Raw genomic sequence first — 18,945 nt, forward strand, 5'->3', positions numbered from 1 at the left:
ATAATAATAATAATAATAATAATAATAATAATAATAATAATAACATAGTCGTTTTATTATTGTTGCTGCTGCTGCTGCATGAATACTATTTTAATAAAATAATCTAAAATCTTCACCTTATAGGTAACTTTTTTCCTTGTTGCTGTAGGATAAGTTCGATTCTATTGTCTTCTGGGAAATAACGAAAAATCCTGATCCACAGCCTGGATCAAGATGTTCCTCCCCTTCCAAGCAAAAAAAAAAAAAAAAAAAAAAAAAATGAACATGGTGTTAGATGCATGTTGTTGTTGCTGTCGCTTTAATCAGACTGTATTTGCGAGCGCCTTAAAGATAAAGATAAAAGCCATTTTTCAAGTAGTTGCTTCAGGTTTCAGCTCAGTCAATAAGACTGAGTGACAATATATAAATATAAAGACTGAGTGACATCAACTCATCCTATTACAGACCAGACTCTGATGGTTGTTGTGTGGCTGCGGTCAAAGTTTAGCTGGATGAAATCCAAAGTCTGTCAACAGGAAACAACCGCCGCTGGAGCGTCCATTGGTTATCGTGTCATTGAAAAAAAAAGCCCTCTCATATTAATGGCTCAAGAGGTCTTGCATTAACCTAATGGAGATGCGTTCTAAATTATTTTAAGTTTGATTTTGCAGGAACCACAAGGCTTCCGTAGGAGACCGGCCTGTCTACAATGTGCATTAACATGCTTCTGGTGCAGGCTCTTCCTTCTTCCGCTTAGCATGTCAATAATGTAATCAGACGTGCATGATTCAGATAAAGACGTGATACGGCTGTTAATGCTCCTAATATACTTAGCCTCTGGAAGATCAAATCAGAGCCTCGTGATTCAGACACTTACGAAGACCACCAGCTGCTCTAATTAAACATGTAATTCCTATTATCAGTCTTCAGCTTGAAGTCGTCCAGATTGCCATGTTCTGTGCGCTGCCTGCCGATTCATAGAGAAGGAACTCCAACGATCCGTCACATTGGAATAGGTGAATCGTCTTCAACACATATTTGCCTTTATTTTATTTTATTTTATTTATTTATTTGTTTCTGCATTTCCTCCGAAATGCGTGAAATAAAAACAGGACGAAATTATACACGTGTCATGAAAATATTTATTTCTAAAATACAATTTAACATACTTTAAACTTATGACGTTTTTGACAATTTTATTATTTCAAGGTCAGAAAAAGGAAATAATAATAAAAAAACAACACTTTTTTATTATTATTATTATTATTATTTTTTTTTACACAGTCTTCATATTTACAGGTGCCGGGGAAGCTGGGTGTTATTTTTGTCGTGGCTACTTTGGATTATCCTTGAGGTGCAAACAAATCCTGTCGGTGAAATTGGGCAGCGAGGCAGCAACGGTGTCCTGCTTCGAAAAGTCTCTTTGATGACCAAAAAAAAAAAAAAAAGAAGAAGAAGAAGAAGAAGAAGAAAAAGAAAAAAAGTCGGTGAGCCATCCCGCCGAGTTTTGTTTGTCCCCCACTGTTTTTTGGTTTATTTTTATTAGTCTGTGCAGGCCTAGTAGTCCTGATGTGGGCTGTGCGTCAAACTGTGCCGTCGCAAGTCACAGTTGCGCCGAAACACCTTTCCGCAGCGGCCACAGCTGTAGGGCTTGATGTCTGTATGGGTGAGAAGGTGAGTTTTCAGGTTACTTCTTTGATTAAAGGTTCTTCCGCATGTGGGGCATTTGTGGGGGGACTCCTGTTTAGATTTAAAGCAAGCAAAGGATTATTCCCTTTAATTGTATAGCTCAGATGTATTCTTTCAGACATCCAAATACACTAACATATCAGCTTTTACGATTGCAAGCTCCTAATGACAATTTTATGGGTTAATTTTTACGCTTTAATCAGAACACAGGCCAAAATGCAGTAGTTTTATTTATTTTATTATTTATTTATTTATTTATTTATTTAAAAAACGACTAATCCACATCCCCCAGGCATGCAAGCATACACAGAATCATGATGTTTGAGCATTTCAGGTCAGGGTCATGCGTAGTATTTTGAGCTTACCTGCATGTGTAGGGTTTTATGGACGGCTAGGGTGCGGGACTGACAGAATCCCTTCCCACATTCTTGACATTTGAAAGGTTTTTCCTTGGAGTGGATATATCTGTGGAAAAAAAAAGAAGTGGCACTTCATCAGGGTCTGGATGGATTTGCGTAAAAACAAAACAAACAAACAAAACACACACACACACACACACACACACATTTAGAATGCAAAAAATAATTTTAAAAAAATGAACAAATATATGTAAGGTTTTAGCGCATTCGTGTAAACAGAAACAAAGTCAAGGCTGTAGACCTATTAATAGTGCAGAAGAATTTATGTTTTGAAAGAAACAATGAGCTGAAAACAGAGTGGATTGATGCTGCAGGTAGGAGGTTTTGCCCGAGCGCCGTCTCACCTGTGGTCTCTCAGGTGGTCCTGTCTCCTAAACGCCTTGTGACAAATATCACAGGTGTACGGCCGCTCGTCCGTGTGGGTCCTCTCGTGGATGAGCAGGTTGTAGGACTTGGTGAAATGCCTGCCGCAGAACTTGCAAATAAACTCCTTTTTGGTCTTGGACGGAAGTCTGCCCCGGGTGGGTTTTCTGTCGGGGGACAGCTTGCTCAGCTCGGAGATGGTCCCCCCTAGTCCCGACGCCAGCTTTGCCAGGTCCGCGGCCTTCGGCGGGTCCTCCTGAGTGGCAGCGAGGGCCAAGTTGGCAAAGTCAAACCTGGGTCTGTCCTTGTGATGTGGGGGGATGCCGTGCGTGACGACGGCCTGTTTCGGATGGAAGAGCTGCGCGGCCGCCGTGAAGGGCAACGCCGGGAAGGGGATCCTGGGGTCCACCAAACCTTGGGCGGCCGCCGTGATCGTCGACCTCAGTCCTTGCATGTGCGGATAGCCAAGAGTCCAGTGGTTCATGTGCATGGTCTGCACCGCACTCAGCCCGTACAGTCCCTGCAGCTGGTCAGCGGGGAAAGTGTTGACGGCCTGCAGGAAGGAGTAGTTGGTGAGCTGGAGGGCTGGGTGCAGCGGGATCGGAGCGTGCAGGGCTTTGCTCCCCATTTCGGCTCAGACCTCTTGGAGGACGCTGGAAACCCTGCGGGAGACGAAAAAAAAAAGAAAAAAAAAAGTTAAGCAGCGAAAGTTGTGAGTTAACGCCAAGCTCAGGGTGAGTAATTATGTGGCTGTCACAAATCAGAAACACGGCTATTTCATGGCTTTTAAATAACTAAACATGACGACAAAAAATGATGTAATAACCTACATGTAAAAAAAACAACAAAAAACCCAACAACAACAACAAAAACCCCGGAAACATCTGTAGCCAAAAGGAAATTTGAATTAGCGTCTATTTTCTAATTAATCAGATAAGCATAATGAACAACCTGCTTATTTTTTTTAAAAACCGTAGCCAGATTTACGCCCACACATTAAACATTTTAACGCGATGAGCGCACCGCGTCTCTAAATAATTCCATCAAAGTAAAATCACTCATCGAAACTGTAATAGGCCAACATCAAGAAGGTGTAAGACGCGTCGCTCATCTGGCTTCAATTATCACAGCAAAACAGGGATTTCAGATCACACTGAGTGACGCACTACGTGTCAGGAGGCGTAATTGATGAGACTGCTCTAAGTGCTTCTCCACTCACAAACAAGTGTTCTTGTTAAATTCGTGGAAGAGGGATTTTTTTTTTTTTTTTTTTTTTGCCTGCAGAGTTTCAGAGATTTGAAAAGAAAACCGAATATGAATTAAAAGAAAATAATGATAAAAATAAACAGCTTTGACGCCTTGCATGAATGCATCTCTGATTTTACTGGAGTTGATAGGTTTTAGTTGAAAGAGAATATTATGTATTTTTATTTATTAAATGTAGTCCATGTTTATATATGGCGTGCCCCCCCCCACCACCACCACCACACCCCTATCTTGGCAACCTCCTGGCATTTACAGGCCAACATTTCACAGAACCATATTTGCCAGTAATAAAAAGCGACCTGCCTCCGTATTAACGTGGGACAGACGAGGTGAGCTGGACAGGATTGGCCTCCTTTCTTTCTTGTTTTTTTTTTTTTTTTGTTGCGACAAGTTATGTTTAACACACACACACACACACACTCACACACACACACACACACACACACACACACACACACACACACACACACACACACACACACACACACACACACACACAAATATAAAAATAATATTTTTTTTAAAAAACTGTCGTGGAAGTTGTAGGAGTTCCAGATGGTGACAGTGGAAGTGGAAATGATCCAGCAGTTATCAGGCGGTCAGATATTCAGAAAAGAATGAAAACTAAAAGTATTTTTTTTATTTAGACTGACTACATAAGATGAAATATTATGATAGCTGGAAAATATACATAAATATATAAATCTGCGCGCTTTTTACGCTGTGGATAAGATATCTCTGTGCTCACCTGGAGAGGACAGACATGAAGCTCTTGGACAGGCTGCACATGCCCTTTTGTTTTTGCAGCAGATATGATTGAATTCCCTGGACTTTGGTTTCCCTGTCACATGCGGTGGGGTTAAATATCATTTTTGCACAGGTGCAGCATAAATCACCGTGGAGACACTTGTTCTTTGGCCAGTGGAGCAGCTTTCATTCAGCTCGTTTACACCTCACCTTTGGACTTCTTTTTTTTTTTCTTCTTTTCTTTTGTTGCCCCCCCCCCCCCCAGTTTAGCAGCAACCTGAGTGTCTCGTTTAAAATCTTTAATATCTCGCTTAAATGTATTTCTAAAGTCGAAGGCCACTGTCTGTTTCAGTGACGCCTCGCGCTCTGCACGGACAGAGGTCAGTGATGTCACAACGTGAGGGAGATACGTCCTCATGTCGGATGTCATCAGACGTAGATGTCTAGTCTTGCACATTATCAGTCTAGTTTTATTATTTTTGAAAAAGCGGACCTTTTGGTTTGGTCCATTTACGTCAGGACGCAGTGAAACAGCAACAAAAAAGGGGGTGAAAAAAAGTAAAGTATTCTTTCTAATTAGAAGTTTTTTTAAAGTGATCTAACAAGTGGGCTGCGTGAGACTGGCTCCTCTCCCAGCGGAGGACTGACATGCACCCTGCCAAACACAATCTTACCCCAATAAGTAGCTGCCAAGGGTCCTGCGGTATGTCAGTAATCCACAGTAACTACACAGGCGACGAGCTCCAATAAAACGTTTCCAACATCCAAGTCCATGAAACTTTCATGTAGCCATGCAGCCAAACTCTGATGTCTCGGACCTTTGCTGGGATGTGACAAGTTGTGAAAAGTTGTGGAAAGAGGCGAAGAGAGTTTTTCTGGAGAAGAGACAGCAGCGGCGGCGGCAGCGTGGGAGTCCCGTCCGAAGCTGGGGCTGGAAGTGTGCGGTTCTTCACTTTTTAGGGCTACGGGACTCTGGAGCGTTCAGCCCGCCCTCTGACACGCCTTCCCCCGTCTCCCACCACCTCCACCCCCACCTCCTCTATCATTAACTCCAATGTTCCCCTCTGTTTATTTGTGTTTGGATAGCAACTAAGGCTCCAGACCATAGTAGAGAAGCGTGTTCCGTTCAACCTGCCTTTCTTTGACACCTCTCACACACACCGCGGCGCGGCCAAGGCTGATACCTTCCTTCTGGAGACACTGCTTGGAAAGCGCATGGGGGAAACCCTGAGCGGCTTTTTTCCCTTCCAACTCCACGCTTTCGAAAACGTGCTTTTTTGGAATCTTAAGCAGCTTACAAGAAGTTTTTTTTTTTTTTTCAAACTATACAGTTCATTTGCCAAATGGAGGGTATATCCAAGATCCGCCTCATTAAATCGTTTTATTTTATTGTGGTCAGGGTGAAAAAAAAGTAGATTCTGAGGTTTGGATTTGAAAAATGAAATAAAAATAATAATAAAAAAACTCTATCACTTGAAGCTTATATCCTCTGAATTTTTCCTTTTGTCATTTGTGAGCACAACCTAATTTATTATTATTTTTGTTAACTTGCATGATCTAACATGTTTATCATAGCATTATGATGTGAATTACACAATTTGAATAAATAGCGTAAGGTAAAGGACAGCCAATAAACCCTGAGCGAATTGTGTTGTGACAACACTATAAAGGGAATTTAAAAAAATTATCAAGGTCAGTTTGTAAATTTTTTCTGTATTAAAATTGAAATGCAAAGTTTAATTATTTGCAACAACATTAACAACTTTCTTTTAGTTCCTAAATATTTTTTTTCTCTCCAAAGTTAACAGAATTTGTTGCTTCAGTCAACAGGACTGTTTTTTGTCGTGTCCACTGTCCAGCAAAAAGAAATAAATAAAAATAAGATAAATAAATTAAAAAAAGGCTTATGTGTATATTGCATTCTTTATCATATAAATATATATAAATATATCCACCAAGCAAAAATTAGCAGTTTTAAGAAGACTTGTGGTTGAGTTGGTTTCTGTGTTAACAGCATTTAAAGTCAAGTTTCTCAAATCTCAAGCAGTCGCTCTAAAAGAAGACAAAAAGGTTGACAATACATTAAACAGCTATGTTCCTATTTTATCAATGTTTTATGCATATAATCTAAAACTTGTCTTTGTTTATCTCTAAAAAAATTAATAAAATCCAGAAGAATGAGTTGGCTCATTCATTCCAAGTATACTTAAATATACCTACTTATATTTAAATATTATTTTAGCTTTTAAACATATGATTTCTTCTTAGAAATATTTAATACAATGAACTCAAAGAATGTGTATGCAAATTTGTCCCAACATTTAAATTGGCTCAATTCAAACATTTGTTTTTTTTCAGTGAAGTGTTAATAATAATAAAAAAATTACATTTACAAATGGTTTGCTCATTTTTTTCCCCGCATACTGACCTCTCTTATGGTTAGTATGAAAAACTGATGAAGCGTTTGTCGATCATTTATTTACATTGCAGTTTGGTTGAGCTTCTGTTCAGTACCAAAGCTTGGTGCTACATAAACATGCTTCCTCTGACATGAAAAATAACAATAGCTAATCTACATAATTCCAATATTTTTAAACCAACCATTTTAAAACAATATTCATTAAATAAGGTAAAAGTAGTTAGGTTTTATGTTTTTGTAATTTTAATGAGATTTCCCATCGCTTCGCTCCAGTCCATCCTCTCTGGACTCATCCTTCCGCATTCCCAAACGTTTGCAAACTTTCGGCCTGAATGTTTGTATTCGTCAATGTGAAAGTCAGGGAAGGCTCTGCTGCTCGAGTCAGAATACAGGTCAACAGCGGCGCCTAGTGGACAAGAACGGAATTAAACTCCACTCCGCCCACCAAATCCTTTGTTTTTAGGCGCTACGGACTAGAAAACAAGTCTCTTTTTTTAATCAACGGGTTAACATTAGAGTTCGTTAAAATAAACGATTACTTTTTAAATTCAAATACTTAGTGGATTAAAGCTGTCTAGAACATTAGATGCAAACACATAAAGATATAATTTATGTAGAGGCAATTTACAAACCCTGGTTTAATGAGGCCTCTCCGATGAGAGCAGAAGGATAGATTTTAGTCCACAACGATGAGAAATAAGCGTCTCAAAATAATAATAATAATAATAATTGGGGTTTAATCTGTCCACGAGGCAGTGTGTGTAACCCAATTTTCGTTTTCTTACAGCTGCAGAACGTCGTCTGCGCACAACATGCTTGTGGTTTTTGGTTCGGTTTCGTATCACCCCGGCCTCGATCTTCACTGTCAAAACACCGAACGACTAGAGACAGATTAGAGCACACATAAAAGGCCCAAGGCGACATATCCTATTCACTTCAGAAAAGCATAACAATTTAAATGTTTATTTTTGCGTGCTGGGGGAGAAAAAAAAAAAGAAGAAGAAAAAAAGAGGCTGTAATTGTTTAAAGATCTCAGAGAGGTTTTGGTAAAGGAGATCCACCCACTGATAATTACATTCCAATAATCAGTGTTGTGCATTGACTCAACGAAAAAAAAAAAAGAAAAGACACCTCTCTCCATTTATGCAAAATATTTTCTGCAAAACTCTCTGACTTCCTGTTGCAGCTAAGTTTTCCCTCCTTGAGTGAAAAGTTAAACTTTAGTGCAAACAACCTCTATCGCTGATGGAATCTAGAGTATTACAGTGATAAGTGGTTGCTTTGTGTTTTTATTTTTTTCTTTGCTGAGACAAATAATTTTGTCACTTATTAAGACTTCTAACTATCAAGATCGTAGGACTTCCTGTGTTCAATATCCTCTGATGACACAGTTATTAAGGTATGCAGTGGATTGGGGAAAGGTCCAGAAAATTTGATCACACTTGGAGTGTCTTAATGCTCCAGTTTTATGTAGCACCTCCGTATAAAATGTGCACCGTTGTATCCCTTCCACTTTGGGTAACGTCAGAGCTGGAGAGTTAACGTTTTGCCCTTTGGCCCCCAGCCTGAGTCCCTTGCAGCCGTCATCGTTCTCTATGATAATATGACTCCCACAGAGGATCAGAGATGCAGCACGGTGCAGCTGCCAAGCCCGTAATGGCCGACACTCCTGTTTAAATAAACCTAAGTGACAGAGGAGAAGTTCAACAGGAGTCAGTCAGACACATCCAAGAAGTGTGATGAGGCTCAGACGAAGAAATGGACTGAACTGGAATGTGTTCTTCTTTATACCTAAACAAACAGGCTTTCAGTTTCTAACTTTTTTTTAATACAAACTTTAAAAAATGTTTGATGATATGTAATTCCTTTTAGTGTTAAAAAAAATACAAATAGAAAGTAAACTCTGCTGTAGTTGCCATGATGTCCTGACCTCTGCCTGCCACGGTCATATTAGACGTTTGTTGTCCTCCTTGATAACAGAATTATAATTTTGACCTCATGTGTGTCCAGCTGCTGAACGGCGTTGCCTAAGTTTTCAAACCCTCCTTACCTGGGGCCACCCGTAGATCCCTCAGTAGAACAGCCGGAGCCGACGGCCTTCTCCGGAGTCTGTCTCCCTCTCTGGGCTCTTTCTGCCTCTCCGTGTTGTTTTCTCTCTTTCTCTGTGTGTGTGTGTGTGTGTGCTGGCAGACAGGATGTCAGGTCCATAGTGTACGAGCAGGGGGAGGTAAACCTGTCACTGTTGCCTACCTGCTGTGGTTTGAAAGCCCCCACTTCCCCACCTACACTCTCACTCATCCTCTCCCACAGCAGCAGCAGCAGCAGCAGCAGCTCTGAGGATGGCTGTTTTTCATTCAAAGACCCCCGAGTCACATTTTCCTCCACATCACACTCCTTTTACTTGAAATTGAGCATTTCAGAATAAGTGGGGGGGTTATGACTCTATTATCATACAGGTGGTTGTTTTTTTTTTCTTCTTTTCTTTTTTTTTTGAGAGCGAAACAGAATTAAGCCGTCATAGATCTTCCTCTGGAAATAGTTTCTGCTTTAAATGCACGTAACATATATCCTGTTTTTATCATTTTTTTAGTAAAGCTATAATTATCATTCACTTCATTGAAAGAGGGATAACTGTTTTGTTTTTCCTCTGATGACTAATGTGTGCCATTGTAGATGTTATATTTAGACTATTTTGACAAAAACATTTTTCATACCTTTTAAATATTGTTTTGAATATTCATCAAACCACGACTAATAAACACTTGGTGGTGAATACGTGCGACTCTGCTGGGCCTTTTAGACTTGTTAGATTTATCTTTTGGATTAGACAAAAGATAAATCTAATATTTAACAATCTAACAAGGAATATTTTTTGGAACAAAACCTTGAATTCAGATAACGTCAAAATTTTTCTTCATCTTTCATTTATTTAATTAGCCAAAAAAAAAAAAAGGTTAGGTTAAGTTTTAGATCCGGTTTAGATTCGGTGGGTTTGTGAGTCGTGACCGTGACACGTGTCGCCTCGCCTTTAACTGAGCCCCGCTGCTCACTGACAGCTTCAGGGTCGCCTCTGAAAGATAAAGCTTGAATAAAACAGCCCCTTTCCTGCAGACCAAAGCCCTGTGCAACACTGCCTCCTGTTGGATCACCGTGTTGCAGCGTTTTCTGTTCTCCTGTCAGAAGCTGTATGAAGTCATTACTGGAACATTTGTCAATTTCAGAACTAAAACAGCGATTAAAACACTTCATGTAGGACATGTCTGCATTTTGCCTGCTCTGTTCCTGCTTTCCATTTTCATTTCTGGTGCAATACTCAGAATTTTGCTCCCCACTCCTTCACCCCCACCCTCAGCCCCGTCCTCAAGCGTTTTATTTGATGAAAAACTAAACCAGACCTATAAAATGAGCCTGTGAACAGGTAAAGTGGACTTTATAACGGACACACTGCATTCCTCCGCTCTCCTGCCGGATCTTTTCTCCATCTGCCGTCCGGTGCCCACTCTCTTCACTGGTCTCCTGCCACCGTTTAACAGCACTGCTGCGTGACCGGCATTCCTCTTTGCTCCCTGCAACGTTTATCCACTCTGCTGGAGAGGCATGGAGAAGAAAACCGCCATGATATTGCGCTCCCTCAGCCAATAAAACCCACCAGTAAATGCAGCTGAAGCCCGGCACCAAATCCCATTTGTCAGCAAATAACTTCCTCCGGTTTGACTGAGCTGGCCGGGTGCTTCTGTGGAGCTCCCTGCCATGAAAATGACATCTTTGGTTATTTGTTGTCTGGTCTGATGGCAGGCAGAGTGAATGAGGGGAGAGATTTAAAGGAAGACATCTGTTCGCCATCATAAAAGCTGCTCACAAAACGCATGATCCGATATCTATTTTTCGTCCAATTATTATCTGCTTTTAAGTAATAGATTGTTTTCAAAAAAAAAAAAAGAAAAAAAAAAGAAAAATAAAATAAACACAATGTCACAGTGTGTTAAGCTCTGGTTTCCGAGGTCAATTAGATATTATAATATCGGTTTTCAAACTGTACGGGCTCTGAAGTCGTGTGGTTCTGTCGGAATCTTGAGTTTCAAGGTGAGAATGTGAACGAATGCCTAAAAAACGAGAAGAGACTCTTTTGCAGCTACGTCAGTGAATCATTGGAGGCGCCATGATGGACGTCAGAGGTGAGAGACGCGAGTATCGAACGGGGCGACTGACATTGTTTTCCCTATATTTTGCCAGTTTATTCGGGGCTTCCACTCGTCCCAGTTAAGATCATTCGTCTGTGGACGTAACACACCTGGTTGGGGTATTGACAAACGTTTGAAATAGCTAGCTTAGAAACCGAGCCAGGCCTAGTGATGGGCAGATGAGGCACATTTCCCGAACTGTGTCGACACTGTGTTGACACTGTGTTGCTGTCACTGCAAGTTACATCTGCTGGATTTAAAAAGTAATTGCAGGCAAATTCAATAAAGACCGGAAACAGACTGAACGAGGTTCGTTCACACGTTTGTATTTCGAACCATCAGCTGCTGTAACAGCTTTGGGCCGAGGCGACTGCGCCGTTTCCAAGCCGTTTCTCCTGCTTTTGAGAACATTCTTTCTCAAATGATGATGAGAAATACATAGAGACTTAATTGCAAGTTTGTATAACAAGGCAGGGTAATTTCCCAGTATTGTAGTGGATCCGGTGATGTCAGTGATGAAACGTGCACAAATTCAAAGGGTGAGAATCCTTTTTTTAAACTGGGGAACTGACCAGTGTGACCCAAAAATCCTTAAAGTTTTGAGTCAGAGGTGAAAAAGTGGAAAGATCAAAGTCTTATGACATTTAAGGAAGAATAAGGCAGATGTGTGAAAAAACCGCCGGAGCACAGCTGCCTCGACACACAGCTGGGTAGAAATGGCGGCAGGAAGACATGCAGAAGTAGAAAAGCAGCGGGGAAGCGAGTTAGGTGAGCAGGTGAGCAGTATCCTGCACGCTGTGGGCTTCACTTCCTCCTGCGCAGAGATGCAGGCAGGGAGGATCATATCAAACACCTGGAGCTCGTTCTCCCTCCTGTAGTATCACAGCAGTTTAGAATTTTTATGTGGGATTTTCATCAACGCGCTGTTTTCTCCTTCTGAGGTCAGAGTTTTTTCATGGGTCAGCTGCGACAGGCCCCATGTTTTCTTTTCAGGGTGGGACTTTCTGGATGCAGCTGTTCTGTCTTTTTTCAAATGTTGTCTTATTATGTTAATCTTTTTTTCCCCTCTTTACATAGAGAAGACAATTAGAGTCACTGAATATATATATATATATATATATATATATATATATATATATATATATATATATATATATAAAATATATATATATATATATATAAATATATATATATATTTATTTATTTATTTATTTATATATATTTATTTATTTATTTATTTTTTCTCCAGTGGTCCTAATCATCTTCTGTCTTGGAAATAAGTGTGAAAACAAATAATGCATTTTAATGATAAAGTTCCCGATTTTTTTCCCCTCAGTATGAACTGAAGGGCGTTTCAGGACACAGAGAAACTTATTCCGAAAACTGACGCCAGTTAAGTAAAAATAAAATGAACTGAAAGTCAGAAAAAAAATTTCACTAAAGATCAGAACCCAAGCTGTATAGAACCTTTCATTGCAGATTCAACTACAGGTCTTCTGGAGTGTGTTTTCTACCTCTGTACATCTACAAATAGCCATATTTGTTTCTTGGCAAACTACCCAGCAGGCCTTTAGCAACTAGTTCTGTCCTCTAGCAATGCCCTTTCGCTTTGCTCCTTTCGTCTTCACACAAACTCTGACGAGCTGTCTCTGTTAATAAAAACATATATAAAGCTGGAACCAGCATATGTCACAGTGAGGATGGTGTGTTCAGGATGATGTACGGTGTCAGTTTTCTGCCAAGCGCTATTTTTGAAAGCAGGTGAAAAAAAAAGATAAATCTGCTCTCTTCTGACCCAACTGTGGTTTGGCCAAATATTAAGCAATTAAATTCAGAACAAAAGGAATGTTTATGACTTTTCGTTGCTGACAAAGATGTGGTGCATAAATTCCGGTAAGCTTCATAGTGTAGCTTCCTTCACAATCTAGCTAGTGCATTACACAAAAGTCAAACGCTAGCTATCGGGCAAAACCTGATCCAGAGTCCACGCCTCCTTCGCTTCACATAGTCAACAGTTCAGACCCTCTGTACAAAGCAAAGTGTACAACAAGGGGCTGTTTTGTTTTTAGCAGGCTATGAGCTTTCCAAGGCTTTTTAAGTTACTTTATAACCTAACCCCACTTTAAAATTCTCCACAGCTTCATCGCTGACCTGTTTGCTGTGTTCATTTTTACCACTTGCCATTTCTCTGGTCTTCATCAATCTTTATGTTCTCTAAGAGACCTCTGAGTTCTTCACAGAACAGCTGGAAAAACCATGACTATGGTCACTTCTGAAGGTTAGTGGGTTACAACGGATTTTTCCTGCTAGAGGGCTGAATACAAATGCAAACCCACAAAACGTGCTGTGTAATGTGTCAGTTTATCACTTGAAATCGCCCCCCTGCAAAATATGTTACAGAATATGGTTGTAACAACAAATGGAAAAAAAAGTGAATTACTTTTACAAGGTATTGTACATCCTACTGATATCCATTGCTGCCTCAGGTCTAAGTCACAGACTCCCTGCGTGTAACGATGGCAGCGTTCAGTCCTGCTGCTGCCGCAGAGCTGACGGACAGCGTGAATGTTACCAGCACCTGTTTCCTGGCAACACCAGAGGGCTGTTAATCGGCTGGTGAGAGATGTTAACAAAGTTACTGCTGCACACTGGAAGGATAAATCAACAGAGCGGCGATGTGTCTCATCCAGCCAGTCAGGGGGTGACGTTTTTAAAAGTTCCCCGTGACTTCACTGTCAATCTGAGGATGGAAAGTCGGAAACAGAGCGAGAACTGAGTGATTATAGCGCGGGGAGATTTAGCAGAGCTTGGGTGGATCTGTTAAAAGAAAAAAAAAGAGAGAAAAAAACAAAATAGTAGATAGAAAAGATGAAGAAATGGAAGAGGAATAGATGTGTGGAAAGGGAGGGGAGAGGGTGCATGTAAGGAATGGAGAAATGGAAGAAAGTTTGCAAAGCACTTCTCACACACACACGCACACACACTGCAGGTCACGGTTTTTGGTGAAGTCTGTAATGTTGTTGGAAGAGGAATTAGCATAGCAATGGATGCAGTCACTTTCCCACATCAACGGCAACAATAACATTCATCCTGTGTGATTTCATATAATTTCTCCATTCCCCTGCCACTCTCTCCCTTTGTGACACGACAGATGAATGTGCAGCACAAAGAGAGCCAGGAAATGGCTTTCCACTTCACCAAACGAGAGCAGATCTTGACACTGTTACACGAAGGACCTTTGGCTGTGAGGGACTTTGGAGACATGGGCACTTCTTGCAGATTCCCATCGGAGCGCAGCAATATTCAATTAAATTTCTCCACAAGGAGCAATATTTCTGCTGTGTGTTATCATTATTTTTGCCTCTGAGCCTTTCAGGCGGCGTTACTGTGAAGACAATCGTTTTTATTCCCCAAAACATAAAAATATCCCCTCTGGCTTGACTCCAATTTTTTTACTTGCCTTTTTTTGGTTTGTAGTTTCAACTAAAAGAAATTTTTTTTAAATGGGTTCTTGTGGTGAGAATGGATATCTTCTCCACTGTGGTTTGCATTGTAGCTGCAGAATATAACATTGATAAAAAAAACATGTTTTTTTTTTCTTTTACATTTTTGTTAAAACTGTCACCATGTCGTGACAGGATAATATGAGGTAATCTGTGAATAGATCCATCTTCTCCACATCATCCCCTGAGCTGCTACTGCCATCTGAAGAAATGCACCGCTCACGGTCAGAGGCAACCAATCAGAGCCAGGAGGAGGGGCATAGCTCTGTCAATCAACCCCAAGAATACAATGCTAAATGTGCTAATGTCGGAGAAACAACTCACCGCTATAGAAAAAAAAAAACATTCGTTAGTGGCTGTGCTAACTAGCTTTAGCATTCACAACAACCATTGATACAGGAAGAAGCTGTATCGTAGCAAAGAGCAAAGGGGGGCGGGGCATGATTGACAGCGCTAAAACCCTCCTCCTGACTCTGGTTGGTTGTCTCTACGTTAGCACTTACAACAGGAGCAGGCAGAGGAGAATTATTTGTCTCATGCCATACAATCACGACATAGTGAGAGTTCCAACAAACATGGAAAAAAGATTACATGCTGCAGCTTTAACAACTCGGATGCCTGTGTGGTTGCATTATTATATTGGCCCACGTTCATGCTAACTCACAAACACATTAAGTAGATGTCAATATACACAGGTGCAGCCTTTCAGGAGTTTTTTCTGATCACTCTCTCACCGGTAATCACTCATAATCACTTCCCTTTCAGTCCACTAAATCACCGTCTTTTACTGATGCGCTCACAGGAAGCACGTTTGCAACTTAAGGCCAAACTTGAGCGCCGCGAGCTTCTCTGCATCCACACAGTCAAAACAGGAAGTAACGTTTTATAAATGTCTACTCACTTTCTGAAAATGTATTTGTGTGTGTGTGTATGTGTTTTTTTTTTTCTTTTTAAACAGGGCTTCCAAAGCTGTTTACGACGTACGGGTGAGAGTGGAGTTATTGGTCAGGAGGGGGGTTTTTTGGGGATGTGTTTCTCCTGCGCCACTGTGGATGTTGGCAGGTTGCACAGCTCCACCAAACTGGTCCCGGGGAGGTCCCAGTGACCTGTTTTATACCAACAGTGGTGCCTTGTCATAAAAAGCCAAGGGGAAGCCGAGTCACAGCTCGAGTATTCGTTTGAAGCCGATGGAAAAAGTCCTTCTGCGGCCTGACTGTGGGTGAGTGTTCGGAGCTGCTGCGTCTGAAGGGAGCGTGAACGCGCAGGCAAGCAGGCAGCTGCGTCTTTATATAGACCTCAGACCGGTGCCCCGGGTTCTGGTAAAACAACTCCTAATACCGCCGAGAACCACATTCTCCTCTTACTTTTTTGGACGGAAACAAGCTCCTTGTCGCTGGCGTTTCATGCTTTAATTGGACGTTGAGGGGCTTGCGGGAGAGAGAGAGAGAGAGAGAGAGAGAGAGAGAGAGAGAGAGCTGTGATGTAGTGTTAAAACTGCCCACAAATCACATATTTCTCACGTCTGCAGAGGTTAGTGGCTTCGGCGTTTCTGCGGCGCATTCAAAATTTCTGACGGGAGACAGGTGAGGGAGAACTCTCGAGGTGCGGCGGCGTTTCTGCAGACGTAACTTTTGCTCGAAAGCTTTTCATTTTACCTGTCGCCGTAAGGCAAAGAGTGATTCTGCCTCGTCCGCTGCGGATGTCAGGGTGATGGATGGTGGAAGTGTGTTCCAGGATTATGTTTTATAAATGTTAAAGGGCCCTGGGGTTGGTCTGTGAAGCACATAATCTCGGCTGAAGTGCTGGGGCTGGATGAACCAAGACTTTATTATTAAACACCTACAACAGAGCCTAGAGCTGGTGGAGGACTCTGAATGTCCAACTTAACACTCTGACTGCTCTCATCACACGTCCTTGCCATTTGGGCATGAAATTAAAATGCCTCTAAAGATTTTATTCATTACCCAGAACGAAATACGGGCCACATTATTGAGCTGTGATTCATTAGAATCGTCAAACTGTGACACACTTTAAATTTTCCTTATCTGTTTTTAGTTTTGAGTTTTTTTTTATCTTTGAAAAGAGAATTGTTAAAAACAAAAAACATAACAAAAAAACAAAACAACAACGACAACAACAGGGTAATAATATGTTTGGCAATGGATCTGGAGTTTGATGGCACAAGTGAGAACTGGCTATAAATGAAGTGGTATTGATTTCACATGTGGACTTATACTACCAAGCCTCAAGAAGCCGAGGAGGAAGGGAAGTGCATAGCCGGGGATGTTCATGGAGGCCTCGCCAGAGGCTCTAGGGGCCCAGAGCCTAGTTCCACAGCTCTGGGAACCGTTAAAAACACCATAAAAAAGTTCCATATTCACAATTATTCTAACTTTTTAGATTTATAAATCTTTGTTAAGGCTCACTGTGGATATATTAATGGATAAAACATGGAAAATGATTGCTGCTCCCCTGGTAACGGTGCACTTGATATTAATGAAATATCCCATAATGGCAACAGATTTTTTTTTTTTTTTATAGATCTGGCACAGTAAATACACAGTAACGTGCACATCTTAGTTTTCACAGGACGTGGGGCAGGGCTCGATCCAGTTCCTACACTATAAGATATTAGCGTCCATAACTCAGCTGGGTCTGATCAGTTATCAAAACTTAAATCAGAGTCATAACCTGTTATTAAAATGAATTCCATCCAAAGCTTAACTCTTCCACCTCTCCATCTAGTTAATGTTTGCACTTAAAGACGGAGACGTTTTTATATTTTCTGAGGATTACCATATTGAAAGAATCAACATGGAGAATCTAATACATTCAAATCTACTACAAATCAAACGACAACTAATTAAAGGAAAATAAACGACATGACGTCAAGATGAATGATTCTTCGTTTAAGCTGCACATTATCTATTGAGAAAAAGAACAGGACTTTTCCATGTTTCATAAAGATTATTAATTACCTAAAAGTCATCAGCAACCAAGTACTGAAGTAATCCTGAGTTCCCCTTCAGTGTTCACCATCTTTTCTCTTAAATAAAAGCCTCTAGAGCCTAAACATGGTTTCACTCAACATTAAATTTCAGATTTTAAAATGATTCAGCTGATCTTTGTTTATTATCCTGACCCAAACATGAATCTGAGTCACTTTGGTTATAAAACAATAGTAAATGGAAACAATTCCATTTAGTATTGTTCTCCGCTTTACAAGCAGACAATTCAATCACTGTGATGTTGAACCAGCAGCGGCGACATCACATGCTGTGGTGGCGCAGAGGTTAAGCACAACCTACGTAAGGAGGCTTTAGTTTTTGACGTGGCGGTTGCAGGTTCGATTCCTGGCCTGGTGACTTTTAGTTGCATGTCTTCCCTCTCTCTCATTACCTATTCTCCTGTCTTAGCACTTTCAAATAAAGGCCACTAGAGCCAAAAAACCCCCCCAGAAAACCAAGTAGATTCTCAGTGCAAACTCAATACAGTTAAAGCAGCATAACGCAGTGGGCTATTTTGCCGGTAGTAAAGAAGAACACAGATGTTTGTTGAGGAAAAGCAGCAGAGAAGTTGTTTGTTTTTACACCTTTTGGTCCTGAGTTGATTACTACCAATTTAACTCAGAGATAAAGGACGTGGGATCAGTTTCTGGCGGTTTGAGGTGACGAGGTTAACGTGACGTCATTTAAAAATGTTTCTTTAATGATGACATTCTTGTTCATGTTCTGTGGATTCTGCAGAAGGAAGGGAAGCCTGCCACAGTCTCATCCTCGTGACGTTGGTTTTTGCACAAAACTTTGCGAAGCTCTCTTGTCTGAAGCGGAAAGCTGGAAATGTTTACCGTGATACTCGTGGCTGATTTATGTGTGTTTTCTTTTCTTTTGGTTTAGATGGCTTGTACTGGGGAGTTTTAGTTGGAAGTGAGGCTGTAGTACTGACAGTCAACAGATGCTTTCAAAATGACCATCGAGAAGAAGAGGAGATAAATGTTCTTAGTTAGATCAGTCGCCCAGAAACAGGCAGGAACTGGTTTCATGTTGATATGCTGGTGATGGGCTGGATGTCGCTGGCTTGACTTTTCACTCCCGCTGACTGAATATGCGTTGGCAACTGTTGTGGCGCCACAATGATACAGATAATCCAGAAGAGGACATGCTGCAAGACAATTTGTCAGCATTACCATTGTTTCAGTGGAACTTATATTCTAATCATCACTGGGAGAAAAAAAAAGTAAGTTAATCTCATATAAGGGATCTAGACACATCCAAGTCGGCCTTTACTTACAAAACAATGAGCTAAACCACATCCGAGGCGGATGAATTTCTTCTTGTCGGTGGAGTTTCTCATTATCCAGACTTTGTTGTTCATCTGAG

The 18,945-nt window shown here is 40.9% G+C and overlaps 1 protein-coding gene across 4 annotated transcripts; it reads right to left on the reverse strand.

Moving 5' to 3' along the window:
* Window positions 1-1,098: 1,098 nt before the first annotated feature.
* osr2 (odd-skipped related transciption factor 2) lies at window positions 1,099-10,041 on the reverse strand. 4 transcript variants are annotated; one of them, XM_088006060.1, is made up of 4 exons: window positions 8,933-10,041; window positions 2,432-3,112; window positions 2,034-2,133; window positions 1,099-1,719 (listed from the first exon to the last, which is right to left on the reverse strand). In XM_088006060.1, exons 2-4 carry the CDS (start codon window positions 3,076-3,078, stop codon window positions 1,537-1,539), a joined length of 930 nt encoding a protein of 309 aa, XP_087862186.1. In that variant the 5' UTR covers window positions 3,079-3,112; window positions 8,933-10,041; the 3' UTR covers window positions 1,099-1,536. The 4 variants fall into 4 exon arrangements, with proteins under 4 accessions (XP_087862186.1, XP_014859428.1, XP_014859429.1 ...); XM_015003942.2 differs by lacking the exon at window positions 8,933-10,041 and adding an exon at window positions 5,138-5,497; XM_015003943.2 differs by lacking the exon at window positions 8,933-10,041 and adding an exon at window positions 5,138-5,496 and having other exon boundaries at window positions 1,099-1,637.
* Between the last annotated feature and the right edge of the window lie 8,904 nt (window positions 10,042-18,945).

This window comes from Poecilia mexicana, unplaced genomic scaffold (assembly GCF_051168715.1).
Source record: "Poecilia mexicana isolate PSO_F unplaced genomic scaffold, ASM5116871v1 scaffold_6, whole genome shotgun sequence".
Lineage (NCBI taxonomy): Eukaryota > Metazoa > Chordata > Actinopteri > Cyprinodontiformes > Poeciliidae > Poecilia > Poecilia mexicana.